Here is a 15672-nt window from a genome sequence, read left to right on the forward strand (position 1 = left end):
TGAACTACCAATTATTCCCACTCTCCTGCTTTTTCCCCATTGCCCTGCAAATTTTTCCCTTTTGAATATATATATCCAATTTTATATCCCACAAAATTACAGCCTTGGGTTCATTCTGCATCTAGACCACGTTATACCTTTACTGAGAATATTTCACACAGGTGCAGATAATAAAATTATATTCTATTCCCCAGTGCTGATATTCCTCATCATAATGAGCACGCCAGATAATTAAAGTTTGGTTTTAATCATGAATCTCTCAATGTGGCCATGAAAAATCCTGCCGCCACCTCTGTACTAATATAAGAAATGGCAGATGCATAGGGAGTGATTAATTTTCCAAATTCATAGTTGGGCTTCAGGTAATGTTTGCTCATTACTTGATGTCACCCACATCCTACAATAAGCCTGCTCACTTGTGATTACTCTTCTTCACCCATTGTTCTGCAGGTCTCTCTTCACTGCATGAAATGGCTCTTATCGAAGTGCACATATGTGGCAAAGTAGGCTGCTGTGGGGGCACGTGGGCTTAAACTGGTACAGGTACGGGCATGCATTTGTCAGATGGCATACATTCCATTTTGCTTTTACCCAAAGTTACGAGTTTCATCTGAGCAACCAATGCAGTGCTGTGTTCATTCTAGAGAGGAGCAACCAACATCCATTCTTTTTCATGTGGAGACAGACACGGTGACAGTTAAACAATAAATAAAAAGATAAATCAGAATCGCCTACTCAAGTTGTTTTTCATAGAAAGCCTTTGCTTAATTTCTCTGTGTATTTTAAGGCAGGAAAAGTATTTTTAGATAGATTCAATCTGAAATGTAAATTATTTTTTAGTACTATTTACAATACAATCATATTGATCACATGGATTAATATATGGATATTTGTAATAAAGAATCAATACCGACTCAGTCAGTGCTTTCCTACAAGAAAGCACCTGGAAATGTTGAAACGCTTTGGGGTACTGTGAGTGAGGAGCAGAAACTGGGAGTGCTACTTGAAGTAGGTTAATCCTGCCACCAGCAGGAATTTTTCCAGGAACAGTTCAGAGTCAAGGACGGCAATGTGAGCTGCCCTTCCAATCAGCGCATTGGCAGTGTTTGGCAGTGCGTGGAAAATATCGTAGCGGAGCAGAGTGCAGTCCTCAGCCTCCGTCACTGGCCGAAGGAGATTGTTGATCATTTCAGTATAGACACAACCTGTTCCAGCAAAAAAAAAGAAACATTAGAAAAAATAATGTAATATTCACAACAGAGGTTCTCCAAACCAGTGGGCAAGAGCCACGCTACCCATATTAAATTCCAGCAACTGTACCTTATTCCCAATTTCCCTACACCAGTGCAATATTTTTGAATTCTCAAACAAGACATTAAAGGGGGCAATTTTAACCAAGCACCATACCACCCCACCTTCCAGCTGCGGAGAGCTGCATTGGGTGGGTGGAACAGATATCAGTAAAAGTGCAAAACCTGCCATGAATGCGCCTACTTCGGGTTTAGCTGTGGCGGGTTTTGCTGATGTCTGAGTGATCTGTTTTGGAGAGATGGGTCAGTGATTTAAATATGTTCATGAAGCTGCATGCCTTTTCCAGCTTCAGGCTGGGTTTCCCAGGATTCAGGAAACCCAGTGCCTAAAAGAAGCCAGTAGCTGCTGACTGCAGCAAGTAAGTTCTTCCAGCACTGCTTTGGAGACGAGGAGGAGCAGGAGTGCTTCCTCCAGACCCTCAAGCAAACTTACCACAACCTCTGCACTCACCCTCTGCCCACTCCGCACCATTAATTGCTCCCATTCACTATCCTCCATCTCTCCCTGTATAATCTCAGCTATCCTCCCACCATGTCTCTACTGCACTCTGAAGCTCCCCTTCCACCGAAACCGAGCCTCTTCAATGCTGGGGAACATAGCTGGTAGTCCCTGGCTGCTGCCTTGTCGTTCAGGCTTTCCCAAAAGGCAGCCAGTCCACCTTTCAATTGCCCAGCTGCCAGGTGGGAAACAGAGTAGAAGAATTCCACCTTTCCAGTATTTCTGGGTTTCTACCGACAGAGGCCCCATTCCCTTGTGACCTTGTATATCACTGGGGTAGGGACCCATGGTTGTGTAGGCTTGGGAAAAGGGAGGAAGTGGGGACGTGGAGTTTTGAATGGGAATACGGAAAGTCTGGATTACCCTGCAAGCTGTGGAGTTTTAACCCCAAAGCATGCAACTTTTGTCATTGACAGGTTCCCCACCAAGGAGTCAGCCTGTTCGACAGGCTTAGCTTCCAGTCAGGCTGGGAGGACTCCACAACAGAGCACAGAACCTGGAGGTACAATTCACAATTCACAACCTGGCTTGTGGACAGGGAGGGGTGTTGGGGGTGGGGGGCGCATTGGGACTGGCAGTCTTCAATTCCAAGGGTCTTTGTAAGGTTTGGGTGGTAGGGGGAAGAGGAGAGCTTAGGGCGCAATGGGGAATCATCCTGCACCTACTTGCTTACAACAATGCACTTAGCTTCTCCGTAAAGCTCTCCTTGCCTCCCCTCAGCTTTCTGAGGGGTGGCCAACCCAGTTGGCCACTGAAAGACCTGAAAATCAGGTTAAGTCAGCCTCCTTAAGATATTTCAATTGCTAATCCCTCTCCTGGGAGTGAGTAGTCTGTCTGCCCTTTGTCCTGCCTCTGTTCATCCTGGAAGTAGCCGAATTTCAGATTTTTAACATTTAACATGTGCCCCGACCCCAACCCACCGTTATTTGGCAGTTAAAATTCAGCCAGCAGTGCCTGGCAGTAAGACTTCCAATTTATTGGCACAATAGGAGCAGTTTGCTGGCATTGGCCCTTGATTATTACAAACTTAATCGAGACAGCCCATGGCCATTCCAGTTCGGATCCCTATTGTGTGCTACTTAATCTCTTTCGGTGATGCCAGTCTTGAGGGAGGAACTGTGGGGGAAAAAAAACAAGTGTTGTTTCATCATCTTCCATCTTCTCTGTGGGAGGCACTTAACCTTCAGGCTGATCCCATGGTGGAAGGTCTATGGCAATGACTTCATTATATATGGAAGTTACAGCCACCATCTGTGTGCTTCAAGTTGGTGGAAAAACAACTTGTTATTTGTATCATGTTTCCTTCTATTTTCCTGCAACAATCACCATTAAGCTGCCAAAACCAATCCACTCATCCAAGAATGTCTCACTAAAGTATAGATGGTGACAGTTATCCTTACATGCTTTGTAAGAGTGATATTCCAAAATGATCAAAATCAACTTGATAGATCAAATTTGCAAAGATTGATAAAGCAAAGTAGCAAATCATAGGAACATAGGAAATGCTAGACATAAAATGACAAAGTTCCGTCTAGTTCACCTTTTACTATGCTGGTATTTTGTTTGATACGCTAATGGAGTGGTCAACAAGTCATAGCACAATTACTATCAATTAGTCTACAGTGGACTCAGATACGACTGGAGAAAAATTTCAGTGGTAGCAAACTTTGGTGACAATAGGCCCAAAATCTGCCCGTTCTGAGCGTGCTACACTTACATCATGTTTCAAAATTATTCAGGTTGATTTCTTTCAGAAAATATACTAACTTGCATTTGCATGAATTGATACTAACTTCTTCCACTGCCTCCCTTGGGCAGCTGGTCCATAGTTGATCACTTGTGCACTGGTGATAGACCAGGGTGGTGGCAGGGTGGGGAGGGGGGGGTGGGGGGGGGGCGTGCAGGGGTTGGGGGGGGGGGTGGCGTGCAGAGCTCCAAGGTCACGTTGGGGTCGCCCACAGCTGCACATCTACCTGGCCACAGGCATGGCCATAGAGGTGACCATTTTCATTCCAACCATGTTAAAAGTGCTGACAAGGCACCTCAAAATGGAGGCTCCCTAGCTCCTTCCCCTACAACAGCATTGCAGCTCCTTTCATGCTGGAGGGTCAAGAGGGACTTCGGGAAACCACCTGCATCCTTAATTGGGTGGTGAGCGTGCCGTCTGGCCAGTAATTGGCCAATCCAGCTGAAATCGATTTCGGGTTACTGCTCCTGATTTAGTACAGGGTCAGGACTCGCATTTGATCCCGATGTTGGGGTCCTAGCTCTGAATGAAAGATCCTGCCCAATCTTTTTGCAGACTAGTTTTGAGTTTAGCGCCACAGGCTGTAATGTTTGGTTCTACTAAGTGAGGTTAAATTTGATGTTATGGTCTATAGTATCTAGTCCCTTTAGAACCCTAAAAACAAAAATCACATCACCCCTGAGCCTCTAATTTTACGGTGAGAACGTGGGCAGATTCCAGGCACAGAATCAGTGCAATACCCAGATAACAAACACTCTCTTACCTCAAATCTTTAAGCCACAATCCTTACTATGTTAATATCACTGTCATTCAGATTTCAAGTTCCTGGAATATTTTTACCATTTAATAAATATGAAATATCCAGTTTAATTTTCTCGAAATAGCCATTTTGGTAAAACACTTCCCACTGATTGGCTCTGCTGTTTCCCACGAGAATGGGTTGGTTGTGGATTTTTCTCAATCATTTTCCTCCTCAAGCAATGGTTATAATTTACTGGGAAACCAAGGGCCAAAGTATAGAGTACAGGCAATCAGTAAAGCTGAACAGAGTAGAAAAGAAGATAAGTTAAACTAAAACATAGGGAAGAATTTTCCCCCCATTGTGGGGGGTGGGGAGTTCAGAAGTGTGCGTATCTCCGATCAGCACCCCCAATTGGGGGTACACTACCATTTTACATGGGTGGGCCAATTAAGGCCTGCCCAGCGTGACATCCGCCAGGAAGCGCTATGAGCTCCCTGGGCAGGCGGGCGGAGGGGTGGGGGGCATTCCATAAGCATGTGCGTGAAAGAGTGCACTCATCTCCCCTGAGGGTAAGTGCTGCCTCAGGGAGATTGGCACCAAATTCAAAAATGTGAAACATAGAAAAATAAAATTTCCCTGACATGTCCCTCATGTGACACTGTCACACGGGTTGGGACATGTTCATCACTTTTAATTAAACTTTTAAAAACCTACATGAAACCTCATCCCACCCGTGGGTGAGGTTTCATGCTTTTTCTGAAGTCCGCCAGGGCTCCCGGCCTGCCCGCCAACCTTAAGGTTGGGCGGGCAGGTCCTTTACCTACTTCAATTAGTTTTTAAATGGCCTCAATAGGCTGTTGACAGGTCAGTGGGCGCACAGCTGATTCGGCTGCACCCCCGCTGACCTGAAAATTGAAATGATGCGGGGTGACGTTGGGAGTTCCGCCCAACGTCATCCTGCGTCATTTTACATGTTGGTGAGCGGGTCCTGCCCCCGCTCGCTGAACTCAATATCCTGCCCATAAGGTAAGCTGATACCAAACTTTTTGTTTAAAACCCATTGCATTGTGGAAGGAATGGGAAATTGTCAGGAATAATGAGATCCATAGCTTTGATGCCCTGGTAATGATTCAGGATGGGAAATAGTGCAGCACTATTTGCAGCTTAAGTGAAACAAATAGGGAAATGGAGAAGAACAATGGCTCTCCTATTATCTAAGGTGGCAATTGGGTTGGCACGATACTGAGGTGCCAGTGAACTGGGGATGAGGTGATCATGATCCACTCTCTGAGTTCTTCCCTCTCTCAATCAGCTGTCCCTTACTCCGGCAAACTAGGCTCAAATCTAATTATTATTTCACTCCTAACCTTTGCAACTTCCTTGGTGCCCTGAAACATAGGTACTGACCCTTCATGTAGGTTTATCGATTTTTAAAAAGGTACAGTATCATCTTTAGGTACTTAAAGAAAGGAAATAACGAAAGAAATCATGAAGACGACATTTACCAGTCTGTCTATCTTTCAAAGCTGTCTTACACATTTCAATCCGGGCGGAATGAAAAGGAACGTAGCGATCCTGCGTCGATGCCACCAGCATAATATTCTTGAAGTATTGCAGCCCTACATCAAAATAACAGATTACAATTAGAAATGAGATCCAAATAAAGCTTTTGGTCTTCCTATTATTAGAGTTTCTGTTGTTGCTCATTCCTCTCTGGGTGTCCTGCTGCTAAGGAGGAGGGAGGTGACCGACTCCCGTTGCTCTGCAGTTGATTACCGAGAGGCTAATGGCATCCACTCAGAGACCCACTCTGTGATTTTTCTTCAACCCCAGCCTCCACCCATCCAGTGGGGTAAGCAAAGTACCAGAGGAGATGGGGTTCATCAAAGGGAGTCAGCTGAAGCTGTCAACTTAGCAGAGTGGAAACCGAAAGCTGGGTGTTTTTATTAATTCAATTGATTTGTGGAAAACACAGGGAGTACAAGAATAAGCATGTTCAGTTTCTGTTGCTGGCCATCGATCATAATGTAAATGCAAATGCTAATTTCCACCTGACCCATTACAACTGGTGGATACAATTTATCCTGCTAATTCCAAAAAAATACGTGTGATACTCATAAAAAAGGTCCAAATTCTCACTTGGTATTGAACCATACAGATCAGGAATGTCTCAGGTTTAATCATTACTTTGCACAGGGTTACCTGGATAAGTGAGGCTTCGATGACACACAAGAAGCTCAATGCAATACAGGGCATAGCAGCCTGCTTGAACAGCACCTCTTAAATATTCACTCTCACCATCACTAACGCACAGTGGCAGCGGTGTGCACTATATACAAGATGCACTGCAGCAACTCACTAAGGTTCCTTGCACAGCACCTTTCAAACCCACAACCTCTATCACCTAGAAGGGTAAGGACAGCAGGCACACGGGAACACCACAACTTGCAACTTCCCCTCCAAGGTGCACACCATCCTGACTTGGAACTGTATTGTCAGTCCTTCACTGTCACTGAGTCAAAATATGGGATCTCCCTTCCTAACAGCGCCGTAGCTGGACGGCAGTGCTTCAAGAAGGCAGCTCAATGCCAATTTCTCAAGGGCAATTAGGGATGGGCAACAAATGCTAGCCTTGTCAGCAATGCTCACATCCTATGAAAGAATTAAAAAAAAAGTTAAGGGACTTTAACTGGGTGAAAAGTAATGATTAGCTTCAGTGTCCCTGAACTGATCACCATCTAATGGCTCCTGTTGGACAGCAAATGTACAGACTGTTGTGTGAGGAGAATCAGGTTGGATACCTCCTGCATTACTCCCCCATCCTTAGACAAATAGTTTGCTGACATTGTCTAAGTTCACACATGAAGAGCAGTCCACTTGGGTGAGGTACCATTGGGTGGTTGCTGCCTCAAGAACTGTTCCAATCATGACAGAGATTTCAGGAAAGGACAGCAACAAATTTTAAAAAAAGCAATTATATAATTATGTATCCAATGGAATGACGGCACAGCTTCGGCTGGTTTATAAAGAGCCAAACACAATATTTTTTAAAAAGAAACTACTGCAAGCATAAACAGTGTATGTCATGCGTGATATAAATGTCTCTATTTTCAATCTTGCATTTGCTATGTTGCCTGGCTAACCGAGTCTTAGCCTTTGTTTCTTTCACAGACCAGTTGGAAGCAGTAACTTTCCACTGAATGTGACATTTAGCTTCCTATTGTTTTGGACAGTGTGTATGTTCCATATGGACAGGTTTCATTTTTTCCTAATATTTGTGACTTTTTCATTTGTGCTCTATGAATTGCGTCATTTTATGCTGGGTACATTTCCCAACATGTTGCACCGACCATGCAGCAGCAAACAGCCCAGGTGTTGCACAGCACAGCCAGCTCAAAAATGGTATTCCCTTTACTCTGCTCCTTGTATTATATCCCAATCTTAGCAGTTCACACTTCTCTACACTAGTGCAACACTTCTACTTTCCACATCAAACACCTTTATGGCCTCTAAAAAAGCCTCTTTAAAATTTAGTGCCACTCAACATGTAATAATGGTCAGCTTTTTGTTGTGGGCCTGCAAATGCTGAGAATTTAGTTCAAACTGCCCAAAATGAATTTCACTTAGAACCGTGACAGCCGTAAAGGGAAGCATTTAATTGATCTCGATACTCAAGTTATTTTTCTGAACGTTATTAACACTTAACGTTTAGAGTCAGTCCTGAAGAAGAAAAAGAACAATTATTGTTAAACATCATGGATGTATGAACATTTCAAACTCCCTGGGCAGGATTTTTCATATGGCGGCTGGGATGGGCAGGAGTGGGCACAGAGTGATCGCCGCCCGCGATTGGCTCTGTGCCGCCATTTTACACGGGCGGGCCAATTAAGGCCCACCCAGCATAATACACAACCAGTAGCGCTCAGCGCTACCTGCGCGGGCGAGGGGAGGAAGGAGAATCGGGGCTAGTGCTCTCTTCAATCTCCCTGAGGCAGAGATGTAATGGATCTTAAAATAATTAAATAAATAATTTACAAATTTATTTAAACATGTCCCCTCATCTGACTGTATCACCTGAGATGGATCATGTTTTTATTTTTATGAAAGCCTTTTTATTTATTTAACAAAAGCTTTAGGAAACCTCATCCCGATTGTGGATGAGGTTTTCTAAAAAACGCGAAGGCCGCATGGGCTTTTCACCTGCCCACCAGCCTTAACATGAATTGCTTTCTTAATGGCCTTAATAGGCTGTTTACATATCGGCGGGCGCTCAGCCAACTCTGGAGCGCGCCCGCTGAACGAAATGTTGCAGGACTGCGCGATGACATCGGGACACACGCCCAACATCATCATGCGTCATTTTATGCATCGGAGTGTCAGGCCTGGCCCCACATGCGGACTGAAAAATTCTGCCCTGAGTAAACTATTTAAAAAAAATTTTTTATCTTTAATGCTAACACTGAAGCCAGCACTATTGATAAAAATTAATAAATCAAATACTAGCAACCTTCAGGTATCTTGTGCACTTGTCCAATCTTTGCGTGTGAGCTTTGACAGTGAGCATCAAAAGGCTGTTTGACTGTGATGGCATCAAAGGCTGAAACTAATCATGCCCTCAACCAAAATCCACACACTTTCCAGCTTTAAAGTTTACTGATACGTGAAAAGAGCTTAGTTGTTACTAGGTGTCAAAGAGAACAAGCAGATCAATAAATAAATTTAACAATCTGACTCAACAGAAGGCTATCATTTCATTTTTCATTATAAAATGTTCACCTTTAGCATGACAGAACCGATAAAAATCGTCAACTCATCTCATTTCTCTTTTTCTCGGTTTTATTTTTACCTCAATTATAATTCACAAACCTTATTGAAAACATTCTAAATCATTTTTTTTAGACTCAAATACATCCTACTTGTTTTCTTGTTTCTGTTCCCTGACCTGTCCACTTTGGAGATGGGACTCGATTGGGAGAAAAAACACCATCCTGGTTAGCTGACAACCACTTTCAGCCAATTGCTGTAGAACTAGCAATGCTAGAGTGTGGCCAAGTTTCCTCCTCTAGTCAACTTCGCCAAAAATAGATCATTCACCTCATTATTGGTTGGGGATTCTCGCGGTGTACAAAACGGCTGCTGGATCTGCTGTAATAACAACCTCTGCTCTTCAAAGCAAATCATTGTTAGCAATGCTCTTTGAAATGTTTCTGAGAGCAATGATAATGTGCTGGATAAATGGAAGCCGTTCATAGGGTTTATTGTTTGTATACCTTAATTTTCATTTTATGATGAACTCATGTAAATTTTATTTTAAAAATCCTCTGTTGGGCCTCAATCATCTAGCAGAGAGCAAATCAATAAGCAGACGCTGAGCTCAAATTGCCAGGAGCTCAGAGAAAATTGTGATTGCATGTTTGTCCACACCATGCACACAACATCATAAAAACTCAGAAGACTGCTCTAAGATTCATTACAGAACTTCAGATGATTTCACGTCACATATTTCAAAATAGAACTCTTTGTGATTTTGTTCTCAGCAGCAATGAGTTTTGTCTTGCAGATTACATTACTTCTTGCTGAACAGAAGTTAATAAAACCTTCATCACAATATTTACAGAGGCATGAAAGCTCGCAGAAACATCTGTTTCAGCATTTTTGACAGATGTTTGTACTTTATAAGAACCTACTTAATATGTGTGCATATGCTCATTAATAAATACAGCTGCCAATGACATCGATCTCTTCAATTCACATAAATATTGCACATTTTTCATGTTGACTTATGTTTTTAATAGCAATTTGGACAGTAATTTTATTTTGCAAGCTTTGTGTCAAAGACCACATTCCCAAATAATATTTTGCACAGGATTATTCTCAGGAATGCTCCCGTGCTGGATAGACAGAAATTGAGATCTTGCACCAAGTCCCAATCACTCATCAGCTCCATGACCTACATTGGCTCTTAGTTTAGCAATGTCTCAATTTTAAAATTCTCATTCTTGAATTCAAATCCATCCTTTGCGTTATGTTTTCCCATCTCTCCAGCCCTTCAAACATTCAAGATCTCTCTCTGCTCTTCCAATTCTGGCCTCCAGTGCATTCTTGATTTTACTTGCTCCATCATTGGTGACCTTGTCTTCAGCTGTCTCAGCTCTAAGCTCTGCAATTCTTCCCCTAAACCTCTTTGCCTCACTAGCTTTCTGTCCTGCTATAAGAAATTGGGGACCTGAAAATATTTAAAAAAACTCTTATCTAAACGGGCATCTTCAGCATTTTATAGGATTTTCTAAGCAACATTGATTGCCTCCCTTGCTAAACACTTTGACACCTTAACAGCCTTAGTTCAGGCTGCCATTCACTCCTGAGTTGTTAGATGGCGTCCTGGGCACCCCTTTATCTCCCAAGTGTTTAGAAAAATGTAACAGGAAAGGTGTTCAACCATGGATTACAAAAGAAATTAGGGATAGTATTAGATCCAAAGAGGAGACATATAAAATTGCCAGAAAAAGCAGCAAGCCTGAGGAATGGGAGCAGTTTAGAATTCAGCAAAAGTGGACAAAAAAATTGATCAAGAGGGGGAAAATGGAGTATGAGAGTAAACTTGCAGGGAACATAAAAACTGACTGTTAAAGCTTCTATAAATATATGAAGGGAAAAAGGTTAGCAAAGTCAAATGTAGATCCTTTATAGTCAGAAACGGGGGAAATTATAAGGGGGAACAAAGAAATGGCAGAGGAATTGAACACATATTTTTGTTCTGTCTTCACAAAAGAGGACATAAATAATTTCCCAGAAATGTTAGGGAACCAAGGGTCTAGTGAGAGGGAGGAATTAAAGAAAATTAGTGTTAGTAAAAAATGGTGCTAGAGAAGTTAATGGGGTTAACGCCTAAAAAAATCCCCAGGGCCTGATAATCCACATCCCAGAGTACTAAAGGAAGTGGCCCTGGGAATATTGGGTGCATTGGTGATCATCTTCCAAAATTCTATAGACTCTGGAGCAGTTCCATCAGATTGGAGGATGGCAAATGTAACCCCACTATTTAAACAAGGAGGGAGAAAAAACAGAGAATTACAGACCAGTTAGCCTAACATCAGTGGGGAAAATGTTAGAGTCTATTATAAAGACATGGTAACAGAACACTTTGAAAGCATTAACCGGATTAAACAAAGTCAGCAAGGGTTTATGAAAGGGAAATCATGCTTAACTAATCTACTGGAGTTTTTGAGGCTGTAACTAGTAGGATATATAAGGGAGAACCAGTGGATATGGTGTATTTGGATTTCAAGAAGGCTTTTGATAAGGTCCCACATAAGAGGCTAGTGGGAAAAATTAAAGCACATGGGATCGGGGGTAATATGCGGGCATGGATTGAGAACTGGTTGACAAACTGGAAACAGAGTGTCGGAATAAATGGGTCTTTTTCTGGGTGGCAGGCAGTAACTAGTGGTGTACCGCACGGATCAGTGCTTCGGCCACAGCTATTCACCATATATATAAATGACTCGTATGACGAAACCAAATGCAATATTTCCAAGTTTGCTGATGACACAAAGCTGGGTGGGGTTGTGAGTTGTGAAGAGGATGTAAGGAGGCTTCAAGGTGATTTAGACAAGTTGTGTGTATGGACAAATACATAGAAGATGCAGTATAACATGGACAAATGTGAAGTTATATGCTTCGGTGTGAAAAACAGAAAGGCAGAGTATTATTTAAATGGTGATATATTGGGAAATGTGGATGTACAAAGGGACCTGGGTGTCCTTGTACACCAGTTAATGAAAGTAAACAGGCAGGTGCAACAAGCAATTAGGAAGGCAAATGGTATGTTTGGCCTTCATTGCAAGAGGATTTGAGTTCAGAAGTAGGGATATCTTACTGCAGTTATACAAGGCTTTGGTGAGACTACATCTAGAGTATTGCGTGCAGTTTTGGTCTCCCTACCCAAGAAAGGATATATTTGATGTAGAGGGAGTGCAGCGAAGGCTAGTGAGCCTGATACCAGGGGGTGGCAGGGCTGTCATATGAGGAGAGATTGGTCCGACTGGGCCTGTATTCACTAGAGTTTAGAGGAATGGGAGGAGATCCGAGTGAAACATATAAAATTCTAACAGGGCTAGACAGGCTAGATGCAGGGAGGAAATTTCCACTGGTTGGGGAGAATAGAACCAGGGGCCATAGTCTCAGGATATGGGGCAAACCACTTAGGACTGAGATGAAGAAACATTTCTTCACTCAAAGTGGTCAATCTGTGGAATTCTCTACCACAGAAGGCCGTGGAGGCCGGGTCACTGAGTATATTCAAAAAAGAAATTGATAGGGGCATTAAGGGGTATGGAGAAAAAGCGGGAATATGGTGTTGAGTTAGAGGGTCAGCCATGATTATATTGAATGGTGGTGCAGGCTCAAAGGACCCAATGGCCTACTCCTGCTCCTGGTTTTTATGTTTTAAAAGACCAAGGTATGACTTTCAGCGTGATGTAAACTTAAAACTGACCTCGAGCAGCATGATGAACAGGGGAAGTGGTAACCACCTGGACGTTTGGAGTACCTGTCCTGTATCCATTGATCAGAATATTTAGATAGATGATTGACACTGGGTAAGCTACCAGCCCCTGCAAAAAGGGTATATTAACAACTGTTCATGCACAGGAGCTAGGTCCTGCTGAGGGATTGTACAGGGCTGACGTGCTGGTAAGGTGGCGGTACTCGTTGCGCAGCTGCCTTCTTCGGATGGAAGATTGAGAGATCGAGGGAAGAGTTTCCCAACACTTTGACTAGAGAGTGGAATGCCGTTATCACAAGCTGTTGTGGATCGCATACTTTTTTTTTTCTGTCTAATCAGTTAATGTAACATATCTAAACTGTTGTTTCTTACTAAACTTAATATACCATCTTAAAATTACTTATGACTGGTCAACTGCTTATTTAGGTATCTGTGGCCCTGAAAACTGAAATCTTACACTCCTTTAAAATGCTCCTTAAAATATAGCCCGACCAAGATTTTTGGTCGTGTCTGAATATCTCAAGTGGCTTGGTGTCAAATTTTGCGTTATAAAACATTCCTGTTAAGTGCCATGGGATTTTTACTATGTTAAAGACAATATATTCATGCAAGTTGTTGTTACTCCACTTCTATTGCAGTGAGGAGATATGCATTTCTGGCAGGAGTTCTACAAGGATTCATCTGGTAGCCGTGTATAATGACAATATTAATGCTTTTACAAAGTCTTTCTCTGCTTTGTATTTCAGTATATGCTGCAATTACCTCTCTTCTTATTTGTTCCTTTTTTTCCTTGAGGGAGAATAGTATTATTGATGTCTCACAGCTATGAATAATATACAGGAAGCAGAAGCTCCACATAGGGAAACAGCAGGAGGGGAGCAAGCAACAAGCTGTTCTTTTAGCTGTTTCAATTACTATGGTTATATGATTTTCAGGATGTCAGTTGTGTTATGCAATCAATTTGCTGTGTATCTTATATATCTAATTTATCTCAGAACAATGCAGAGACGACACTAGTTCTAAATCTACAGCAGGCTTATTTACAGTGCTTTAAATACTTCAGCAATTACAGGATTTCTACACACGTGCTCTCAGCCCAGGTTCTGGAATCTTCTGTAATGTGTCAGTTACTTAAGCTCTCTAGCTCCACCAACAGACTTAAGCAATTAAACATAGTGACTATAGATCAGTGAACAAAGCGACACAATCAAACACAGATCAATTAAACCATTGAACGCTACAAGTTGTAAACAATAGATGTCTGGAACATTTTGCATAGGGTGACCAGCTGTCCTAGATTTTACGGGACTGTCTCGTATCGGAGGCCATTGTCCCCCGAGTTGTTTGCTGACCTTTGTTCAGTATTTTTGAAGCAGCAGATCTGAGACTGCATGTGAGTCACTGCTCTGGTTTCCACAGGCCTTTGAGTTCTGTATTTGTGAAGCACACTCTCCTCTCAGCAGCCGGATTCTATGGTCTAGAGAGTACCACACCCCATCCCACCACCCTCCTTGCTCCCAAGGTGTGAACAGCCTAACCCGCTCTCCCCCTCCCCCCCTACCTCACCGGCATCTGGACAGCTTTCCTCCCCCCACCCCCCTCTCCTGGCAGCCTCCTCTGCCCCACTCCTACTACTCCCGTGTTCTGGACAGCCTCCCGTCAGCACACCACTTTCCCCAGTCTTGCCAGCACCTTCCCTCCACCAGCCAATAAGTGTCCCTTATTTTTCCACATTCCCACCACTACCCTGGGAATTGGTCAAATTGGTTTTGCAAAAATTCTAATTAGGCCTAATTCAAGCGCACATTTCAATTTAGAAGTTCTTCATAGTCCATTTAAACTGAATGTTTACCAGGCCTGCACTGGAATTCCATTGCTCTGAGTAAATTAAAGATGACACATTGGCTGTCAGCCATGATTCCTTATAACAGGTTCGTCCAACAGGCAGCTTGCGGGCCAGAACCCAGCCTGGCATGCATCTGTATGTGATCCATCAGGCATTGTAAAAGATACATGGGAGAATAGCTAAGTGGATTTGAAAGTTGCTGTAGAGCTGCTCACCCAATCACAGGCTGTTTTCTCCCTGCATTTGCAGCTATGTTCACTGTTGGAGAAACTGCAGGGAGAAAACAGCCTGTGATTGGACGAGCAGCAAGCAGTGGGAAGGTAAGTAGCGGTAATCAATTCTCAGTTTCCAGCTTACCAGAGCACAGGGGAGAGTTTGCTCGGCTGTGGCGCTGGGGGTGGGGTGGGGTAGTGGAAGAGCGTGGCCCACCGGAGGCAGCAGACACACGGGAAGCGGTGGGGGTGTTAGAGATATTTCATAATGAGGTAAATTTACATTCATCTGATTTGGTTTATTCTTCTTCCAAATATTTGCACATTGGCCCCGAGTGAGAAAGAAATTGAAATGCGGCCTTTCACACGAGAATGTTGGCAAGCTTGCCTTACAAGATGACCCGAGTGGATTTTGCAGAGTGCCAGTCAGATGATCAATCACAACAAGGGGAGGCTTTTAATATTTAAATAACTAAATCAGTAGCAGTGTCACCTCTGTATTTCTGAAAGATGACTACAGAGCAACATTGACACAGGTTTGGGAGCAAATCTCCAATCCATTTTCTTAATAAGGAGGATTTGTGATGAAGAATATTTTCCTTTCTGTACATTATGCATAATATGGCAGTGAGACATCAGTAACGCTGTTCCCGCTCTTCCTATCATTGAACAGTGAGAAGAAACAAAGGAAAAAATAGGAAGTGAGATGGTTGCAGCATATACTGAAAGACAGAGCAGAGAATAAAAGAAACAAGCAAGTAAAGCACCGTTGTCCTATCTCTGACCAATGCCACTTTATGCCAAAACAAA

The 15672-nt window shown here is 42.9% G+C and overlaps 1 protein-coding gene across 2 annotated transcripts in view; it reads right to left on the reverse strand.

The window, feature by feature from the left end:
• Positions 1-228: 228 nt before the first annotated feature.
• Positions 229-15672, reverse strand: part of LOC121279235 (protein FAM135B-like) — a 454418-nt gene continuing 438974 nt past the window's right edge. For both annotated transcript variants that reach the window (XM_041190288.1, XM_041190289.1), the window contains exons 19-20: positions 5804-5917; positions 229-1205 (exon numbers count right to left, since the gene is read on the reverse strand). In XM_041190288.1, the coding sequence (XP_041046222.1) occupies positions 1000-1205; positions 5804-5917 (320 nt within the window). In that variant the 3' untranslated portion in view covers positions 229-999. The remainder of the gene's footprint in view (positions 1206-5803; positions 5918-15672) is intronic.

Source organism: Carcharodon carcharias, chromosome 6 (assembly GCF_017639515.1).
Source record: "Carcharodon carcharias isolate sCarCar2 chromosome 6, sCarCar2.pri, whole genome shotgun sequence".
Lineage (NCBI taxonomy): Eukaryota > Metazoa > Chordata > Chondrichthyes > Lamniformes > Lamnidae > Carcharodon > Carcharodon carcharias.